This window comes from Meleagris gallopavo, chromosome 5 (genome assembly GCF_905368555.1).
Source record: "Meleagris gallopavo chromosome 5, MGAL_WU_HG_1.1, whole genome shotgun sequence".
NCBI lineage: Eukaryota > Metazoa > Chordata > Aves > Galliformes > Phasianidae > Meleagris > Meleagris gallopavo.
Genome location: NC_139408.1, coordinates 26393166 through 26412776, shown reverse-complemented (window position 1 = coordinate 26412776; position 19611 = coordinate 26393166). Strand labels below are relative to the sequence as shown.

General features: G+C 41.6%; 1 protein-coding gene across 4 annotated transcripts in view; it reads left to right on the top strand.

Moving 5' to 3' along the window:
* Nucleotides 1-19611, top strand: part of RGS6 (regulator of G protein signaling 6) — a 231932-nt gene that overhangs the window by 70053 nt on the left and 142268 nt on the right. The window contains exon 1 of one of the 4 annotated variants that reach the window (XM_085224908.1): nucleotides 2560-2711. The exons of the other annotated variants lie outside the window; for them this stretch is intronic. Within the exon in view, the coding sequence (XP_085081034.1) occupies nucleotides 2643-2711 (69 nt within the window). The 5' untranslated portion in view covers nucleotides 2560-2642. Of the gene's footprint in view, nucleotides 1-2559; nucleotides 2712-19611 lie in introns of those variants that run through there. 4 annotated transcript variants of the gene reach the window in all.

The window sequence follows — 19611 nt, the reverse complement described above, 5'->3', positions numbered from 1 at the left end:
TGGCTGCTTGGATTTGTCACTTCATGTTTCCTAATTCTAAGAAACACAGACAAGATCACTGTTCATATCTGTTGAAAAATAATCCCAGGGATTATCTTTACTCTCCAGAGATATTTCGCTATAGAAACACTCATGACAGTGAACCAAGTAACAGCTTTTACTGTTCTTCTCCCTCCCCCCTGTATTTTAGCTATATATTTGATGTCACAGAATGCTTAAAAGAAATTTTAAAATGACTGAGCACATTTTCAGCCTTAAAAATGATGATGATGTTTAAAATTACTCTTGAAGGTGTAATTCTTCAAGGGGAACTAGTATTTTATGGTTTACAAATATTCATCCCCAGATCTTCAGCTTCACCAGGCAATCTTTTTTGTCTGTTTCAAATCCAACACTTTTTGGAAATGGTTTTTATTTTCAAGCTCTGATTTCTAGGAGTTTTCTCATTATTTTTCCAATATGTTGTATTGCATTCCATATGTACTGAAATTTTGTATGGACTTGTGCTGATCAGTAGTCTCACCATTTCAGCCTTGACCCTTGCGATACTTAGCTCACATGCATTTTAAAGTGTGTATCTAGGAACAAAAACATTAGAGTTTCCGTTCTGTTTTCTTCTCTGCATTGCCCCAAGCCAACCAAACAAGCAGAAGCACTCCAGTGGCACAGTGGGTTTCTGTTGCACCAGGAAGAACATGAAGTCATGGTGGAGGAAGTAAGATGTTTATGGTATTGATTGGCATAGACACTTTTGCCAAGATATACCGCTCTAAACCTAGAAATAGCTGAAAGTTGAAATAAACTTATTTCAAAAAAGTTGAAAGAATTAGTTGTAAGTTGAAAAGTAGTGTGTCCTGGACATGATTGGGTGGTGGGAACTGTGGGCTGAGTCTGATAAAGCGGAGCAGCCAGTCTGGTGGGATGCATCTTCTTGGTATCAGAAGTAGTTGTGCAGTTGATCTTACAATAATGTATGTGTCTTTCTGGATTAATTATATCCTTCTGGGATCTGACACTAAACTGCATGTTAGTTTTGGTGGGATTTTTTAACTTGATTTTTTAAATACTACTTTGCAGTGAGTAATGTTTAGTGTCTATTCTGGTGACTGTATTCTTGTATTATATCCTGGCTTAAGTGGGTGGTGGAAAAGCAGTGTCATTATAAATGGAAATATTTAAGTAATTAAAATTAAGCAGTACTATTTTCATGCATTTCAAGTGTATGGGTACACATATAGGTAGTTTAGATAAAAAATTTATCTCCAGCTTTAGAAAATTGGTACTGGGAACCCTATTCTATCTAAGTAGAACATGCACAGGTTTGATGGGTAACCTTGACCTGGTAATCTATTACATTGATGCAAATCCAAGCATGTAATAGATTCATTTTGTTTTTTCTTTTCCTCTATAACAAGGACTGTCAGAGTAGAGAGGAGGATCACCTCCATTGATCTGTTGGCTACGCTCTTTTTAGTGCAGCCCAGGATACCATTGGACACAAGGGCACACTGCTGGCTCATGGCCAACCTATTGTTCACCAGGACATCCAGATCCTTTTCTGGAGATCTCAATTATTACGTTAATGAAAACACAATGTTCAGGCACAATTATAACTGACACTAACTCAACTGTGTTATTTGGGGTTGAAGGAGGGTGTTCTTTATCTGCAATATCTCTATGTTTTAGTGCTTCCACTCTGTTCTATGTATAGGTCCTGTATTAAAACAAAAAGCGCATGTGCTGATCTCTTGTGTGAAAGTTTTACTCTAGGTATTTTGTAAACTGTGTTATTGATTTAATCTTGATTTTTTGTTTTTGTTGTTTGTTTTGGCTTTCTTGAGTTACTGAACAATTTCTATGAATTGTGATTTCATTTCACATCCACCCTACTCAAACATAAAGCAAGAGAAAATGTTTGAGAATGGGGAAGGGCTTTGGCCCAAGTATTATGGTGTGTTAGCCCTGGCTTTTTCCCTTGTTGAATGATTTTGCGGTGTTCAGTGCCAAAGAGGCAGCACATATTACTTGCGTGTCCAACTTTATCTCTTGCACCAGAAGGCATAGCTAGGACTGCAGACCCATTCTGTGGAGGATGTACAGCATCTATGTGATCATGCTGCCATGGGATGTGAGCTCAGAAGGACAAGCAGGAGCTGGGATGTTGCAGTCCTTCCCTCAGGGAAGAGCATTCTGGGAAGTGCAGGGCTTCCGTGCATCAAGTCCCTTTCCAATTCACCTTGCCAGTCTGTTCTTCCCTGTTGCTAGTTTCTCACTCATTGAAGCCTATAAAAGGAATCAGTCGAGGTAAATGTGTTTGTTTTGTTTGTTTTATTGTTGCTTTCATTAAGGAAATACAAATCAAAGAAAAGCATTCAAAGAAGGCAAGCTTATTCAAATATTTGTTCTGTTCCTCTTCTGCATACTCAAACATACAGAAGTTGCACACTGAAATAATAATTGGAAGTGAACCATTCAAAAAGAGCCTCCTCCCCAGTCTCCCTCAAAGTGTGAATGCAAGGAAAGCTGGCATGATGAAAATTCTAAGGGAGCAGAGGAGCTATGCTGAGATTGCTAAGCTACAGGATGAAAGGGGTAGCAGTGTGAAGCTATGTGGATGTGGTTCTGGTTCTTTCCCATTCATAATGAGCTTAATGGTTTCGCAGCACTCAGCACTGGGAGGAAACATTTCTGGAGGTGCAACTGCCACACAGGTGAGCAGATCTCAAACAGCAGTTTGACCTGTAGGTCTTTTTTGCTCAATGTTATTGTAAAACCAGGGCAGAGTAATGCTAGTCTCAATGTCTGTTCTTTAAAAAGTGGAGGATGTTGACTTTCGATGTGGTATCCAAGTGGTTCCAGGAGCAGTTCTAAGTGCAAAGAAACATGTTTAGTGAAATTCCTCTTTGTTTCCATAAAAGTCTCTAAAGTCCATGATTAATGTCCAGTAAATACATAAATATCAGCTTGTGTTTCTTGCTGAAGTATACTGTGCTCAATGCTCTGCAGTGTGACAGTGTGCTGTCGTTGCTCAGCTTCTCTAGGCATGTCCAGGTGTGTCACAATTAGAGTTCAGTCAGTGCAGAATCCTGTCCGTAGCTCTGGTTTCTCTTGAAGAGTAATTGTAGTGCCCAGTATTGCTGCTATTGGCATTTCTCTGGGGAGAGATTTTTCCAGATTTAAGAGTTGCCCATTCACAGTTTGTGAAGAGCTGAATGCTTCCTTACCACCCTCTATTTTGAAGTTGATCTCTCTCTGATTTATAAATATCGATAAATTCGTATACTGTGTTATGGCGTAAGTATTGCTGTCCCTAGTATACAGATAGGCAGATCAAAAGAGCAACTTCTATTCTGAATTCCTATTTTTCATGTTCTTATTCTATGATGCTGACTATACAGCAAGCATACACATCTCAGCACTTATTCGAATAATCAAATAAAAGCAAGCAAGGTTCTGGGACAGAAATAATCTGAGTTTTGCAGTGCAGATGAGGCCATACCTAATGACAGTCGCATATTTGCTGCTCTCTGGCTGCCCTGGGAGGTGAAGCAGCACACTGGGTGCTGATGATACCCCTGCCTGGGGAGCAGTCTGTTCCCTGTGGCTGCATGCTGCGCTATTCTGTACAGCCATCATGGGTACCAGTTAAAGTTTAATTGATTTAGAAGTTGATTCTTTTGAATGGAATCCTCTGCCATTCAGAAGCAAATACTATTCATGTTCATACAAATAGTCATGCCATTTTAATCTCGAGTTTGTTTGCCTGAACTGTTTCCTCAGGCAGTGAGTTCCCTGGTTAACTGCCTGCTCTCCTTACAAGTGCTGCATTCTTACCTGTTACCAGGTTGCTGCCTTTTGGCTTTGTCAGTGCTCCCATTTCAGGATTCTCTGTAGAGCTGGTGTTTGATTTACCGCTCAATGGGAGAAAAAGGCTGAATTTGGCAGCAGCAGTGGATGAGTACAGTATCTGCACAGCCACACAGAGTGGTCACTCTGGCTCCCACTATGTGCAGACACAGAATGTTTACTAATGAATTAAATCCCCCAAATCAGGTCACAACAAGAGCAAATTACATACATCTGACCTGGTCATAAAATGATTCAGGCGATTGGGAACAGTTGGTTACCCTGAGAGCTGCTCACTAGCAGTGGTGCAATATGTCTACAATTGCACATCCTTTAGCTGAGATGTCATGCCATTATCCATTCTTAGGGAAAGGTTGAAAGCAAATGACTTTAACACAATTTTAACCCACTATGCAGCATGCAGCAGGAAAGGTTCGTGCCCTAAACAAGCTGTTCTGCAGTGTAGCAGCTAACCCTGCTTGTCAGATTTCCCTTATGTACAAATAATTGCTCTGGACATGCAGAGTGATTCATTTCATCACACTGCTACTCCAAAATCCTGTTTTGTGTCTACGTGGAAGGTATTTGAATATGGCAGCTTTATTTAATAGTTACGTTGCATTCATCTTGCATTCCTGTTAACCCAGTGGCAAGCGATAGGTGTAGTTTCAGGATGCTCTGCCTGGCCCTGTTTTGCTCCCTGCAGGAAGGCAGAGCAGTGGCTGAGGCCTGAGCCTTGCCCTCACTGCTGGAAATGGGGCTCTCAACAGCACCCACTGGGTCCAGAGCGATGCTGTGGGGTCAGAAGCATCTATAGATGATGGGGGGATGGAGCAGTGATGGGGGCTGGTGGCTTTCTGCATGTGTTCTCCCTTAGTAACTCTGAAGTGATGCTTTTGTGTTGAATTGTGGAGATATGTTTTCTATCTCTGGGAAACCAAAGCAGTGGAGATTATAATAGAAGGTCCTTTGCTATATGTGCAGTTGATGCAGCTCAATTCTCTCTTATGTCCAGCAGTGTATTTGTTCATTTCTTTGTGAATAAATATAAACAAGCATCTTGTTCCTTCTTGCTCGGTTGCTGTTTCATCAGAGGCCCATATGGGATAGTCTTCCTTATCTGTGATTTGGACTAATTTTTGTTTATATTCATCTTTCATCTCTCTCCACACAAGTACATGTGTGTGCTCACGCATGCGCTTGCTGTGTAGTGATGCCTGACCAACTGCTTTGAATTGCTAGAGGGGAAATTGTGTGTAAAGGCTGTCCAGGGACTATTAAAGAGAGAGGCAGAGGGAAAGAACGCTCTCTAATCAGCAGTTCATTAAGCAGCAACAACTTGTGGTGGAATTGTGCTTAGGAGACTGCTGAGCACTTAGGTATTCTTAATAGTTTAAATTGAGAATTTGAAAACTTACTAGGATCTTGGATAGCAGATTTGAATAGGCAACTCACGTTGACACACTAAAAGTAACAGCAAACAGAGTTGAAGCCAAGTGAAAGCAAAGCAGAAGCACTTAGGAAATGGTTCAAATTAGACAAAGTGCAAAAATCTCATGGCAGAAATTAAACAAAAGATGGCCCTGACACTGTCTGCCTGCAGATGGATTTTTATGTTTGTGGAATAAAACTCTGAAGAGTCACAAAGGGATTTATGGGTCAGGGAAGAAGTTAGGAGTCTATAAAATAAAAATAATCATAGGCAATAAACCAGGCTTTCCTGAAAGTAACTCTAGTCAGAGATGCAAAGTCAGCTGTAATTTTAAACATCAACTGACATTGTCAAGAATACAATATTTGCTGAGGATTTTGGGAAGAGGAGGAAGGTATGAGTACTGTAAAAATACTGCTTTCAATTTCTGAAGGAAAAAGTAGGTCAGGAGATTTTCATTCTTACTTTACATCTACCCTGAAGGGATTAATCGTACTTAGGCTCTAGCAGTGTGTACAGACTCACAATCTACAGAATATTTTATGTAGGAAACTGTAACGCTTGTGCAATCTTCATTTAGTCTCGGTCGTTGTGGTTAGAGAGATTCATGCACCAGGTGAATGCTGAGTCATGAATTCAGCATTAATAATATATTAACGGCCACCTTGTGGACTTCATATTTTCAGATTCTCTTCTAATGCTGGGAAATGAGAATGCTTAAATAAAACACCCAGGTGTTAAATAAAACACCTCAAAATTGTCTTCAATCCCCTTTTCAGAATTTCTTATGTAAAGGGAGTGAAACTGGTGAATGGCTGCCCTGACTCTAGCTGCTTCCTCACGTTTTGTGATCTTGGCCATAAAGATTGTATTTCATGAAAGCAAAGACCAGAATTTCAAATGCAACTGCCTAGAGCCAGGCCACTGTGAGAACAGCTTGACTTTCTTCAAGGTAAAGCTTGAAGCCTTGTTGCTTTTATAGGCTTTGAACTGTTGCTAAACAGGTGCCATTTGTTCTCCAACTAAAATGGGACAACTGCATAGTTTTCCAGAAACTGACCAGGAATCTGGCCTCCAGAGCCTGAGAATGGTGTAGATCTGGCGAAGCTGGAGGTTTAGGTTGCTCAGGAAAAGACATGAAGAATTTGTGAGAAAAGCAACATTGGCTTCCAGCCCTCTTCTTAAAATTTTTATATTTTCGCCACTTTGCAAGCTCTCTTTTAAAATTGTCAGGGAGGTGAGACACAGTCACAGGCTGCCCAAAGAGCTTTGGATGCCCCATCCCTGAAGGTGCTGGAAGCCAGACTGGATAGGGCCCTGGGCAGCCTCATCTAGTGGGGGGCAGCCCTGCCCACGGCATGGGTTGGAACTGAGTGGGCTGTAAGTTCCCTTCTAAGCCAAACTATTCTGTAATATCAAAGAAATGGGAAATTTTATTTTCCTATGGCAGTACTGCTCTAGCTATCTGGCTGCCTGGTGTGAGCAGGGTAGCAATGTGGCTGGAGATCTTCCAGCCACAATCTCATCAGCAGGGTCTGCTGTTCTTAGTTACGTGGTAGATAAGTGCAAGAGCAACCTTGTGGGAATAGTAGTCTGATCATGTGGCTTGCCTGCAGGTAAGGTTTAGCAAATTCAATCTGAAAGGTGGGTTCATCAGCCAATAGCCCTCTGTTGATGAAGGATTATTTCCATGCAGTATTGATGAACAGACTGTCAGCGCACCTTTGATTTATTTGTGAGGACTCGTACTTTGCCGCACAGCTTCCTAATTCTTGTCACAACCTTTTCCAAGTGAAAGAGAGCAAGGGTTGGCCAAAGCATCTCCTCCTCCCTGAAGAAGGGAACGCAGTTTTTGTTTCACAAATGACTTGAAGCAGCATCACTTCTTGCTGTGCAGATTCCTGTACTGAGCAGCGGTGGGAGCTGCTGAGCGCATGCCTGACTCTTCTCTGCTGGGGAAGTGGTTTCATTGCAAGCACAGAAATCAAACCAGCCGAGGTGGAAATAGAGTGAGTGCCCTGGTGATTTAACTGCTTTCATTTTGACAGTGGTGAACAACACAGGTTATGCAGTAAACCATAGAGGGTAGTGTTTTCTGACAAAAATAATAAATGGAGATGCCTGTCATCTGCTGTAGGAAATATTGTGAGTTAAATGGTCATCGTAAATTTGAGGGTTATTGATCTTTTTTGTCTTCCCTGGAGGGTGCAGGAGACATTTAACTTCAGTGAAGGTAGTCACACTGTTCTAGTGCTCTTTTTTTTTTGTGTGTGTGTGTGTGAAGTCATAAAATTTCAAACTTGAGCCAGTGCTAGCTGGCTGGTGCTGCATCCTTGCAGGAGAACCCAGCAGTTCCTCCTTGTATGAGGAGAGGCCAAAGAATTTCACTGTCTAGCAGGTGGCTGTGATTTTGGAAATAGCTTTTTAATAAATTTCCTTCCCCCATGGTTTTGTCTGACATGCTAATTAAGCTCACTGGGGAAGCGCATGGCTTGGTTACCTCCCTTGGTCTCTGGCTCCTGCAAATAGCAACAAATGTATACGGATTTATGCAATTGTGGCAGAGGGGAAGGCATCCAAGTGTTTGACCTGTGAAGGTACTGAAGCATCTAATGTAAGGGAAGGAAACCAGTGGCATGCTGTTCCTGTGGCTCTGCAGGTAGGGCAGGGGTGATAATGAATTGGAAGAGGAAGAGTGGATGCCTCACAAGAGAGTGGCAAGCGTGCGAAAAACAGATTGTGTGAGTAATTACTTTTACATACCTTCCTGCCATTATCAGCAGGACAGGATTTCTGATGAAAAAACTTAATTAAAAAGTTTAATTTTTTTTCTCTTAAGAAAACTGCACAAAGGGGCTCATTGGCAGGTGGAATTTAGGACACTGATTAATTGCTTTCAAGCCATCAGCCATGTGAATCCTGCTAAGAGGAGTGAAACAGAAAGAGTCAGAGTTGGCAACCTGCTGGGCAAAGGGCCCAAAAGCTTGAGCTGTTTCTGAATTAAGCCTTTTCTGACTGTTTTCCTCTCAGTGCCATTGTAAGAGTACATTCCTCAAGAGTTGAGGAATCTCTGTACCCATTGGAGCCTTCCCCTTTTGAGGTGCTGCGCAGATACAGAGCTGTCATCTTCCTTCTGCAGTAATGAATCTCCCTGTGAGAGATGAAACTTGTATGATTTTTTTTTATAGATGCTCAGTTTCATCCAGTCTATTTCTTGGAGACATCTGAAGTGAAGCACAGTTGTCACTGACCTCAAAGTGAGAAATACAAACATTTGCCACACTTCACACAGAAGGATTGACACCTCTGGTGCACCATGATGCTGGTCTCTCACTTTGCCTTGTAGCTGTCTGAACTGGAAGACGGCCTCCTCACGGATGGCAGGGAATATTGGTCATCTCCAACTCCTTCTGGTGCCTTTCCTCCCCAGCTCTGCCTCTTCCCTTCCCATCTCCTCACCTCTAGCCATTGACATGCAGTCCATCCCTGCTCCAGCCACCTTTTCCCAGATCAAGCAGAGTTGGTCCCTCCTCTGCTGTATTGAGTTCCTCTAAAGGAAGACCCTATCCTGTTATCTTCTCTCCTAGAGCTGCACTCCAGAAGAGTGCCTCTCACTATTTTCTTATTTCTTGATGATTTGCTAATTTCTGCTGTGAATCTATGATTAGACACTGGAGAGCAAGGGACCCTTGGCTGCAGTCCCACTTTCCTCTGTGTTTCTGAGCTGGCTGTATGTTGACTAAGAGCAGACAGGGATGCTTGGTCCTGCAGCCAGGACCTCCTGCACTCCTGTAACAGCCAGGAGCTGGATGGGCCTGGAGTACCCTGGCAGCACCCCAAGGCACCACAGTCTGGGATGAAGCATGTGTAGAATCAAGGAGGAGGAGTGGCGGAAAAGTGCAGTAGCTGGCATTTCTGCTGTGTGAGTAAAGAAACATTGCAGTGTGAGAACGTGTGAACGCTGCTGTGCTGCACGTGGAATTCTTAGTGTCAGTTCAGACACCTTGCAGAAACTCAGCTTCCCAGTGAGAGCCGTGCACGTTGCCTGACGACTATCAAGGAACAGCAGAAAGAAACACAGGCTCCCTGTCCTGTAACTCAGTGCAACAACGCTTGAAAGCATTAGTCATGCAGCAGTAGCAAAGAATCGGAGAAAGACAAGCTTTTTTCTGCGGCTAAGCTAAGAAATTCATTATAAGGACTGGAATAGTATTTCTCAGGCAAGAGTCTCTGCTTCCCAGCAAAGAGGGAAGGTTTGGATTTTTCCCCACTCCTGTCTCTACATGGCTGCTCTGCAGTTTTATTTTGAAATAGATGCAATTTCAAGATACTCACTTTTCATCTTCTTCCCCTAGTCTGGAAAACCTTGCTAGATTACCAAGAGCTGTTGTCTAGCATATCACCATCTTTTGCCTGTTTTTGCAGTAGGTATTGTTTTTTTTTTTTTTTTTTTTTTTCCCCAAGGCATCCTTGCACCCATCTCCTTTGCTACTCAAAGCCTGTTTTCCTTCTCTGACAGTTGCATGCAGTGAGCAGTAGCACTCAGGACCCTGCATGTCTCTCTTAAGACAGACACTGGTGCTTTCATCTCCCACCATGCTTGTCAGTCCCTCATTTCAGATCTGTTTTTCTTCCAATGAGTCCTCCTAAGATCATCTTACTCATGGAACTTGCAGCCCTTCTTCTTATTTACACTTCTTCACTGTGCCACATTCCTCTTCAATCATCATCTGCAAGTTTTTCCTTCAGGATATTCTCTTTTCTCTCCCATCCTCTCAGTTGCACTGCTCTAATAAACTCTAGATCTGGCAGCACACATGAAAGCTCAGACAGGCATTTTCATACAAGGAAGGCATATTTAAATGAACTCCTTCCGTCCTTCTCCATCCTTCTCCTTTCCATGTTACTTTTCTCCTGATCTGCTTACTTGTAGCAAGCCTGAGGAGGGAATAATGATTCCCAGTGCTTCAAGTGCCTGATCTGAAATTCTAGCTGCATAGATGCTTGTATAAATGAAAGCAGCTAAGTTTAAATTCTCTGCAAGCTGTCAGATGAGAAACACATTTCAATCACACTTAAGAATGCAGTTACATACAGAATAAGTGCACTTTGCCCCCAAATACACAGGGAGCCAAATGACAAACTGGCAAATCTCATGGCAGCTTAAGAGGTTTAAGGGAAACAGCACTGAAATAGTAAATCTGGTGCACCCTGGATTGTTCTTTCTTTCAGACAAATTGACTGAGATCCCAGGCGGATCTGTTTTTCTCAGCAATGCAAGGCACAGAATAATGCTAAAAGCTTACTTGAGTTACTTTTATCCGTAGATTCTGACAAACAAGATGGTCCAGAAGAAGGAAACACAAAATTTCCTGTCTAAGAATTACCAATCATGAAAATACATGTTTGGAGAAATTGATGCCATCAATGAATTCAAGCCTGTCTATATTTTTTGCTGGTTTATCACGATGAGAATTTAAAGTTGTTGCTTATAATATGTGACTTTGTGCTGATGTCACGTGGTCTCATGAAAAAACCGGCAGGATTGGTCTCTCCTTGAGATACCTTTATATTGAAAACTCTCCTTGCAGAGTCAGGATAAAAGGAACCTTCAGAAGGCAACTCGCCTCTCTCCCCATGCAGAGCAGCTTCATAGCTATATCAGTTATCAGACAAGATTCAAGAAACATCAGCATACAAACATGTTATGAACTGGACAACGTTCACATAGTACTTGCTTGTGTTATCCAATTTTCTGGTGCTTTTAATTTTTTTAACTGTTTAGGCTAGCTGTGTGTCTGAACAGACATCTCATTTCTCCAACTGTATTAAAGAATGGGGCACACTCTCCCCCACACAAATATTTTCTTGACCTTTCCTTTAGGAATCCTAGCAATCACAAACTTTTGAACAAGAGGATTGTTTCAGTTAAGGTTTTGGTCTTTGTGTCTCTGCCATCTAGGTAGAAATCCATGCCTTATTCTATTAAGCTCCTTGCATTTAATAACTAAGATTTCATAAGGTAGAGTATCTCTGTCCCTGCATCTGCAGCCCTGGCTCCTTGCTGAGCCCAGATCTAAAGCGAGCACTGAGGATGAAGCCTGCTTCATTCCGAAGCTCCTTGGGTTCCTGACAGTGTCTGCTTCCACTGCAGGTACCACAAGATTTCAAATAGAATTGGGTATTGATTTTGTGTCACATGATGGAATCTTTGGGCTTTTTAAAAAATTGCTGTATTAAAAGACCACAGATCTTCCTAGATTGTTTTGTAGGTAACAAGATTGCTCTGAAGAATACTATTAAGGCTGTAAAGACCAGTGCTCACAAGACTATGAAATGGCACAATGAAAAGTGTCTCTATGACTCTGCTTTTCCCTTGATGTTTCTGAATTGTGATACTGTCTTTCTAACTGGATGGCCACAGTCTGAGTTTGGTACAACACTTCAGTCTTGCCGATTACATGGAATAGCCCTGCCTGGAGTCAAATCAGGGCTGTGCACGGAAGCTGTTGCACGTGCTTTATTTGCTTTGGCAGCTGAGAAGTGCAGAGATTGAAACAAGAAATGTGGGAAGAAATGATGCAGTTAAGGCAGGTGAGAGCTGCCTTAGGGATCATGTCAGGTGATCACATCGTATGCTTCTCTGTTGGGGTTCCTGAAATCCAGTGTGTATATTTTATTTTGATGTTTATCTCTATGAACACCCATTACTAATATATAGAATGTGGATGATAAGACAAAAAAAGTGCTTAGTATTTGTGAAGTGCTTGGATTTAGTGATGGTAGTAACACAGACAGGATATCCATCCTTCAGGCTGCTGAACAGAATGCGAGTGGTGTGCAGTGCACAAGTCCTGCCATTAAGCATGAGATACCAGTCATGCCTAACAGTCTAGCAGCTTTAGAAACTGAAATTTCTGAGCACTGACTGAGGGAAGGGTTCTGGAGAAAAAATGCCTTTAAGCAGTTTAAGTTTGTATACAAGAGTATGCTTCATATCTGTAATAATGCTGCTGAAGCAACTATAACTCCTTAAAATGCAAGCTTCTAAGAGCGTTTTCACATAAGATGTATTTGTGAACATCATAAAGTAATGCTAATAAACTGTGTCTACTCCAGCTGTCTTCTTCTCATCCTAACTTTCTTCTTAGCATACAGACAGATTGTTAGTGTTGATAGGTTTAATTGGTTTGCTTATGTATTATATCTGTGTATTGTCCAGCAGGCTATGTTGTTTCTCCCCAAATAAATGAGATTTGTACCTTTTGAGACATTTACAGTGGTGCAGATGAATGTGTTGTGTAGGTAAAATTTTACTACATCAAATAATAGTTCTTTATACCATTGATGTGCTTCTTGCTGATGTAAATGACTGCAGAAGATACAAGGCTATGGGGAATCAAGCTCCATACTTTAGCACAAAATGTGTAATTTTGCTGAAAATGATTTACAGACAGTGTTTGTTTATGCTTCCCTTGCTATAGTAAATAAATAGTACTGTTCTGGATGCTCCATCAAACGTTGCTGGAGGTTTGTGAAATATCAGGCTTTCTCTTGCAAAAGATGGGCTCTGGTTTGTTTTGGAATAGTTAGCAAACTAGCTTCCTCCACAGATTCTATAGAACTGTTGATCTATAAATTTTATTTAAATACGTAGAGGGTAGAAGTAAGGAGAGGCAAATATTAGTTTCTAATATTGGCTTGGAATGCCCTTAGAAACTTGTTATTTGGAGAGGCGAAGCTGCCCTGGTGGCACATTCTGCTCTTAGAAATGGAGATGGGCTTCAACAGTGCAGGGCCATCTTCCTGTCCTGGTCTCTGGGAATAAATCTGCTCTGTTTCTGTTTCCCACTTGGAAAGTAGGAATTATATTTCTTATCTCACCCTGTTTCAAACTATATGTTTTTGTTCACATAAAATTTGTGATGAAAAGCAATTCTTACCGTTAATCACTTTTTGTTTCATGACTGTATCAGACTGGCATCTTGCAGAAAAAGACCTACAGCCCCAGATGAAGTGTAAGAATTAGAAACCAGTCAAAAGAAAGCATTAAACTAACGGAGCCAGCTGGGCTCTTTATTCTCCCTTGTTTTGTCTTTCTAGCTAGGTTAGGAGCTTTGGCATTGGGACTGAAGTGTCTCATTCGTGCAGCTCCTTTGTTCTCCAGAGTTGCACCATTTGCATTTGGCAATGCCATTTTGGCCAGCTCAACGGAGGTGCCCTCTGTATGCCCTGTGGCATTAGATGCCTGCGGTGGAGCTTGGAGTGGTTGGCTGAGGGTTACCAGCTTGTCTTGCTGCTCACATGAGTAGAGCAAGAGCACAGCTTTTGGTCCAGGTACTAAAGCACTGGTGTAATGACAGGAAAGTTTTGGAAGCTATTGCAGAAGAGAAAAGCATGGGCTTAGTTTAAAATTATGGGAAGATCTACTGCTTTGATTAGACCCATGGCTGAAAACCCTGTCTTAAAACATCAACGCAGATTTACTTCTTAAAACATCATTAAAAATGAAAGAATACTAACTGGAAACATGCCACTTGCAGTGTAAGGTCTCTTTTTTCATATAAGTGACTATGGGACTGAGCTGCCTGGTTAGCCACTCATGTAGCAGATCCAATGTTACAGCACCAGTAGAAGGTGGGACCATTGTGCATTCCTTCTGCACCCCAGGATCTCTTTGTCACTGCCAGGCAGGCAGAGTGCTGCTGAGCAGCTGGGGGAAGTGGTAGTATGGCTGAGTCAAAGCAGCTGCCAACATCTGGCTGTGCATCACCCAGTCAGACTCCAGTTGGTCTCATCTACTTGTGTTGGAATCATAGAATGGCCTGTGTTGAAAGGAAGAGCATTTCTACAACTTTAGTTCTGAAGTGGCATCTACACAAATCATGCTTGCTGCAAAGTGAATACCAGTAAGAAGTTACTGTTGGCTCTGAGTAAATGTCAGTAAGCAATGCTTGATTGCTCATGTTTTTTGTCTGTTCTGCAGAATTCACCAAAGTCCCTTGCACATGTGAGCTGTAATTACAGCAGAGCAGGGCAGTGTTAAGGAAATGACAACACTTATTCACTGTCAGGAAAATTTCTTTTCACCGAGGCTTTCAGTTGTCAAACCTGTGTCTTCTGACAACAGCATTACTGAGCTGTTTGCTCCGCTCCTCTGGGAAGGCAGTAATGGTCAACAGCAAAATGTGCCTGATCTGAAGTTTGACTTCTAAACTTGTTCTTTATGAAAAATGTGTTTCTGATATACAGCAACACATGCTGAACAAAGGTCTGCATCCCAACCTCCACTGCTACATGACCCAGTTAGACTCAGGGTGGTTCAAACATTGCAGGTCCATTGAGTTTTATTTCAGGCTGTTCTAACCGTGGCACCTCTCAGGTCAGAGGATGAGAGTTGCCATTTGGTAGTGGTTTTGTTATTGATCTAAAAACAAAACAAAACCTCTGCTGGCACAACTGGCTAACAGTGCTGTTAAGTACCAACATATTTGTGTTTTGTTCTGAAACTAGTTTTCCAATTTCTCCTGTAGAAATACAGTAAGAAGGAATAGCTTGTTGACATTTAAGTGCAATCAAGCACACAAACTCATGGATCCAGAAGGCTGAAGAAGTGGGCACTGCAATATTTCTTATCAAAGTTTGTAGCTGTTGAAGAGAGAAGTATTGTTTTACACCTCTGTATGATTTACTGTATTGAGCTACAGCTCTCTGGTAGATCTAGAGGCTGGAAGAACACACGATTTTAGCTAAAAATCTGCTTCTGTTCTTGGTGCTGTCCCCAGGGAAATATCCTGGGGTGTCTGTGCAGGCCGGCAGTGAGGACGCGGTACCACAGGCACTGTTGAACCCAGTGGTAGTCCTTATATGGCGGGAACCTTCAGAGGAGAGGCAACAGCAGTAGGGGCCAAAGGGATGCAGGAGTTGGGAGTCCAGGAAGCTGAGTATTTGGGTGTCCCTGTTGAGCACATCACTTTCAAAGTTCCAGAGCTGCTGCGACGGAAGAGAAGTAGCTGCTTCTTGTGACATGCTGAATCATCCCCTTTCTTCATGGGGGTCTGTATTAGGCCTAGCCTCCATCTGCAGGTGCTGTTGCCACTAGAGAGTCTACATACTTTCTATGCAAGTGCTCCAGGTTCCTGGGTGTATTGCTCTTGGGGGAGGGTTTCTGCAGATCTGCTCTGCTGTATCCTCTAACCTTGGCCAGCTGCTTCTGAAGCTCAATCGTATTTATTTTACAGTAATACAAGATGCTTTAATTACAGAGACAGAAAGTTTTCTGGTCAGGAAATGCAGTCAATTTTCATTGCATCTCTATTACTAAGCTGGCATAGTTTTATAAAACTTACTGCCTTCAGTCTTCCAAGTCTCATTATATTTTAAATACCTTTTGTGAGGCGTGACTCAGGAGAATGTGAACAGCACTGAACCACCATGCAGGTTTTGTTCCAACTCTGTCTGAGTCAGTTTCATTTGGCATGATATCAGTTTTGTTTTTCAAGTCTGATGAGCATCTAGCTAGCTAGCTAACCCAGTACATCATGTTAAAGCGTTGACCTAGATACAGAATAAAATACACTCTTCTGATCAAATATATTCACATAAATCAACATGAGTAATGCAGGAATCTGTTGTGCAGCTTGTTTAGAATTATGCACACCACTTTCCAGATGTTCCTCCTTCTCTTCTAATAATCATTTTAATTCTTTGCCAATTACATTAAGAAAAGAGTTCATTAGAACTGAAGAGAAAGAAAGAAAAAATAACAAAGGTAATAGAAGATGCTGAACTAGCGAGACTTACTGCCGATGGCAAATTAAGGCATTTGTGCACTCTGCCTGGCTGTGCTTGAATCCTCACTTCCACTTTGATGGGCCTTCCTAGCTGCAGCCTGACTCGATCAGCTTGGGCTACCCCAAAAACTGCTGCAGAGGAGGTTAGAGTGGCAATTGGCTCGTCTGGCTGCAGGGACCAGCTGGCTGAGGCCAGGGGTGGAAGGAGCTGGGGTGTTGCTGGGGCAGCGTACAAAGGGCTGCTAACAGGCAGCGAGCAGCTAGCTTCTGGGTGTTAAATAGTAAGCTAACAAAAGCTAGTACAAACCCCTAAGTTAGTAAAACAAAAATTCATTTAGAAAATTCATATAGAAATTTCCCATCTCATATTCATTGTTACTGTTTAGGGAATTCAGAACAGCTTCTAAATAAACAAATCATAGTTGGGATTTGTTTTAAAGGTCATAAAGATTGGGAAGCTCTAACTGCTTCAGAAATGTGCAATGGGACTTTCTTTTGTTTGTTTGTTCCAGAATGAAATTATCTTTCTTTTTACAACTCTGCTTAGAGGTTTCTTGTTTCTGAGACAAAATGACCAGCTGCATGTTGAGCTGGTGCTATGGGTGAAGAGCCATCTGGGATGCTTCCTGCAGGGTTCTTCGCAGTGAAAAGAGGAGAGTTGGAGAATGAGGGCAGACATGCTGGAGGCATCTGCAATGACTTAGCATCTCACTGTTGCTTTGGAAGTTATTCTACATGATAGTAAAGAAGGATGGAGCTTGTTTATCCCTCACAGGTTTTGTTGCAGTGCTCTTTTCTCTTAGATGATGACACTGACAGCCAAACTATTGTCATTTCAGTTCTGCACACTGATATATTTCTGCTGTACAGTGTATTTTTATCAGTATTTCTGATAGGTTTGGCTTAATTTAGCTATTCTGTATGTCAGGTAACATCAGTGTGAATCCGCATAGAGGGGCAAAACAAATCTACAGATCAAGGGAAAATGACAAAGTACTTTTGCCCCAAAAGTTAAAAACCTAACTTTTGGGGGATGCATTTTTGGGAAGAATTCAGTAACTCTTCTTGAGTATTTGCTCTGAAAATAGATTCCTAGAAAAATGGGATTATTTCTTGCACAATTGAATCCATTCTTCAGCAAAAAATTAGGGTGGAATGTGTACAAACAATTCAATTATTTTCTAAGTGACTGTTGTCAACAAAATCTTAAGGGGGAGAGAAGGTTGCAACCTTCCAAAGCTGGCAGTTTTCAGACGAAGCAGTACGTGTTGATATCCCACTGTGAGATCCTCATTTTGTGCACTGATTGCGTTCTTTATCTGTAGAATGTTTTGATACTACGCAATATATACCATATTTGTTTTCCTTACTGCCTGATAAGATCCTGTTCAAACATTCACATAAATGTCAAATGGGTTAATATGGAGAAAAAAAAGTCACCTTCTTCATAAAGCACTTATTGTGACTTGGTCATTTACAGCTTGTATATAAACTCAGACAGAGGATGTGGAAGATTTATATGTTCCATGAATTCCATGGAGGTTAATTGCTTTCCTTCTTCAAGGGGCTCTTATCATGCAGAAATGGAGCAATCCCACTGAATATCTAAGTATTTTAGTCTAGCCTAAACACCAGCAGAATGCAGAACGTTTTGGATAAAGAAAGATGGTGTAAGCTTGAGCTGTTAGCAAGCTACAGCCAGGTTTGCTTGCAGTAGTTTGCTAGCATTATTGATTGGATGGTACAAAGATAAATTTGGCATTATGTTCCTGCAGCTGGCACAAGCAGGGAGGATGCTGCCTCTGAGGGATTTCATGAGCTCAAAGTTTCTCTCCTGCCCTGTGAGATGATGGAAGTGTTTGCATCGTGCAGTATTCAAGCTCAAATAATTGGGTTTTAAAAATGGGCCATTAAAATTTTTTCTCCAGCTTAGTGCATGTTGTGTGCCATAAAGCTTCACTTAATGGAAACCAAGCAGAGAATTTGGGGTTTTGTTTAAAGAATTATGAAGTAGAGAGTGAGGTGGGAGTAGTTCAGTGCTTCCAGACACTCATGAAATGCCAAGTATGGTGTTGCCTTTTTGGCTATGGAGATGGGACAAGGCATTCTTAAATAATTACAGCTGCTAATCTGAAAATTACTCTTTCCACAACACACAGTTTTTTTATGAGTTTATTCATAAGGAAAGCATTTTTGTACTCTGAAAACAAAATTCAGTGAAGAAATGCAGTCAACTATGGACTCCAGTGTAGCATCATCTCCTTCATCCTTCCACAGAAATGGCAGCATAATTCTGAGCATTAAAACTACTCTTTGTGCAATAAATTCTAGCACTGCCTTAGCTCACCAAAGACCTTTCCTTAAAACACAAAGTGACCTTTGCTCCATGGAGAACTGCAGCTTACATGGATTGCATTCTGTGAGCTTCTCGTGCCGTGGCAGTGTAAGGAAGAACTACAGGAGTTTTGATTTCACAAGGGAGAAATTTTAAGGCCTGTGAAACCGATGTTAGCCATACTGGGTACTTAATGGAGTCAGCCTGCCGATTGTTGACAGAGTTTTCAGCAACCTGCCATTTCACTGAGCCAGAATCAGTTAAAATTGACATGGTGCTGAAAACAAGGAGGCTAAGGAGGACAGATCTGCTGACGTAGCCATATGTGGGCATGCTTTAAGTACTCTGGATAGGCTTGCCTGGAGGTTCTGCACATACAAGCTACCCTTTGCTGGATAGGATGTACCAAATTGCTTCTCACTGGTGATTACTGAATTGCTGGATTCATTCTGATTTGGAGGTCAAAGGCTCCTGATGATCCCAGGAAGTCCCTATCTCAACAACTGTTTCACATGCAATAAATATGAGATTACGCTCACGTTTGCCAAGAGTATCTGACTCCAAGTTTCTTATCCAGCCTCGTGCACTCCTTAAGCCTTGTTTTCGAACCCTCTGATTTTTGACTAGAACCTATAATCTTTTGGATGTTCTTACTAAAAAAAAAAAAAAAAAGTCTGGGGGAGCTCTGTAGATAACTATGGAAATTTCAGCATGATTAGTTTTCAAAACACAATTAACAGCCTGTTAAAACAGACTTTTAATATTTTGAGAGGTCTGAAATCGAGCAAAAACGTTCCTGTGAGTGTTACACAGAAGATCACAAATGCTTTAGTCTTCTTCAAGAAATATTTACATGGGAACTTTGAGGACTGGGTGGCTGTTACCCCTCTGTCCATCATCAAGATGAGCTTAGAAAGGGCAAGTTAGAGATTAACCTGCATTGTTCTGAAATTCCCCTTGAAGCTGCCTTTCCCCATTGACAAGGAAGGAAGCTGGCAAATGAACCTGAGTTGCTGTGAATGCATCCTTCTGTGTCTTGAACATGAGAAATGACACAGACGTTCCTTCAGTGTGACTGAAAGGATGATCATTTCAGTCTCTTGGCTGCGTTTCAGTTGTTATAGCATCACTGTTGACTCATCTCTTGTTTTAATTGAGTGATTAAACTTTCGTTCCAGAAAGGTACTGAATTATACCCAGCCAGA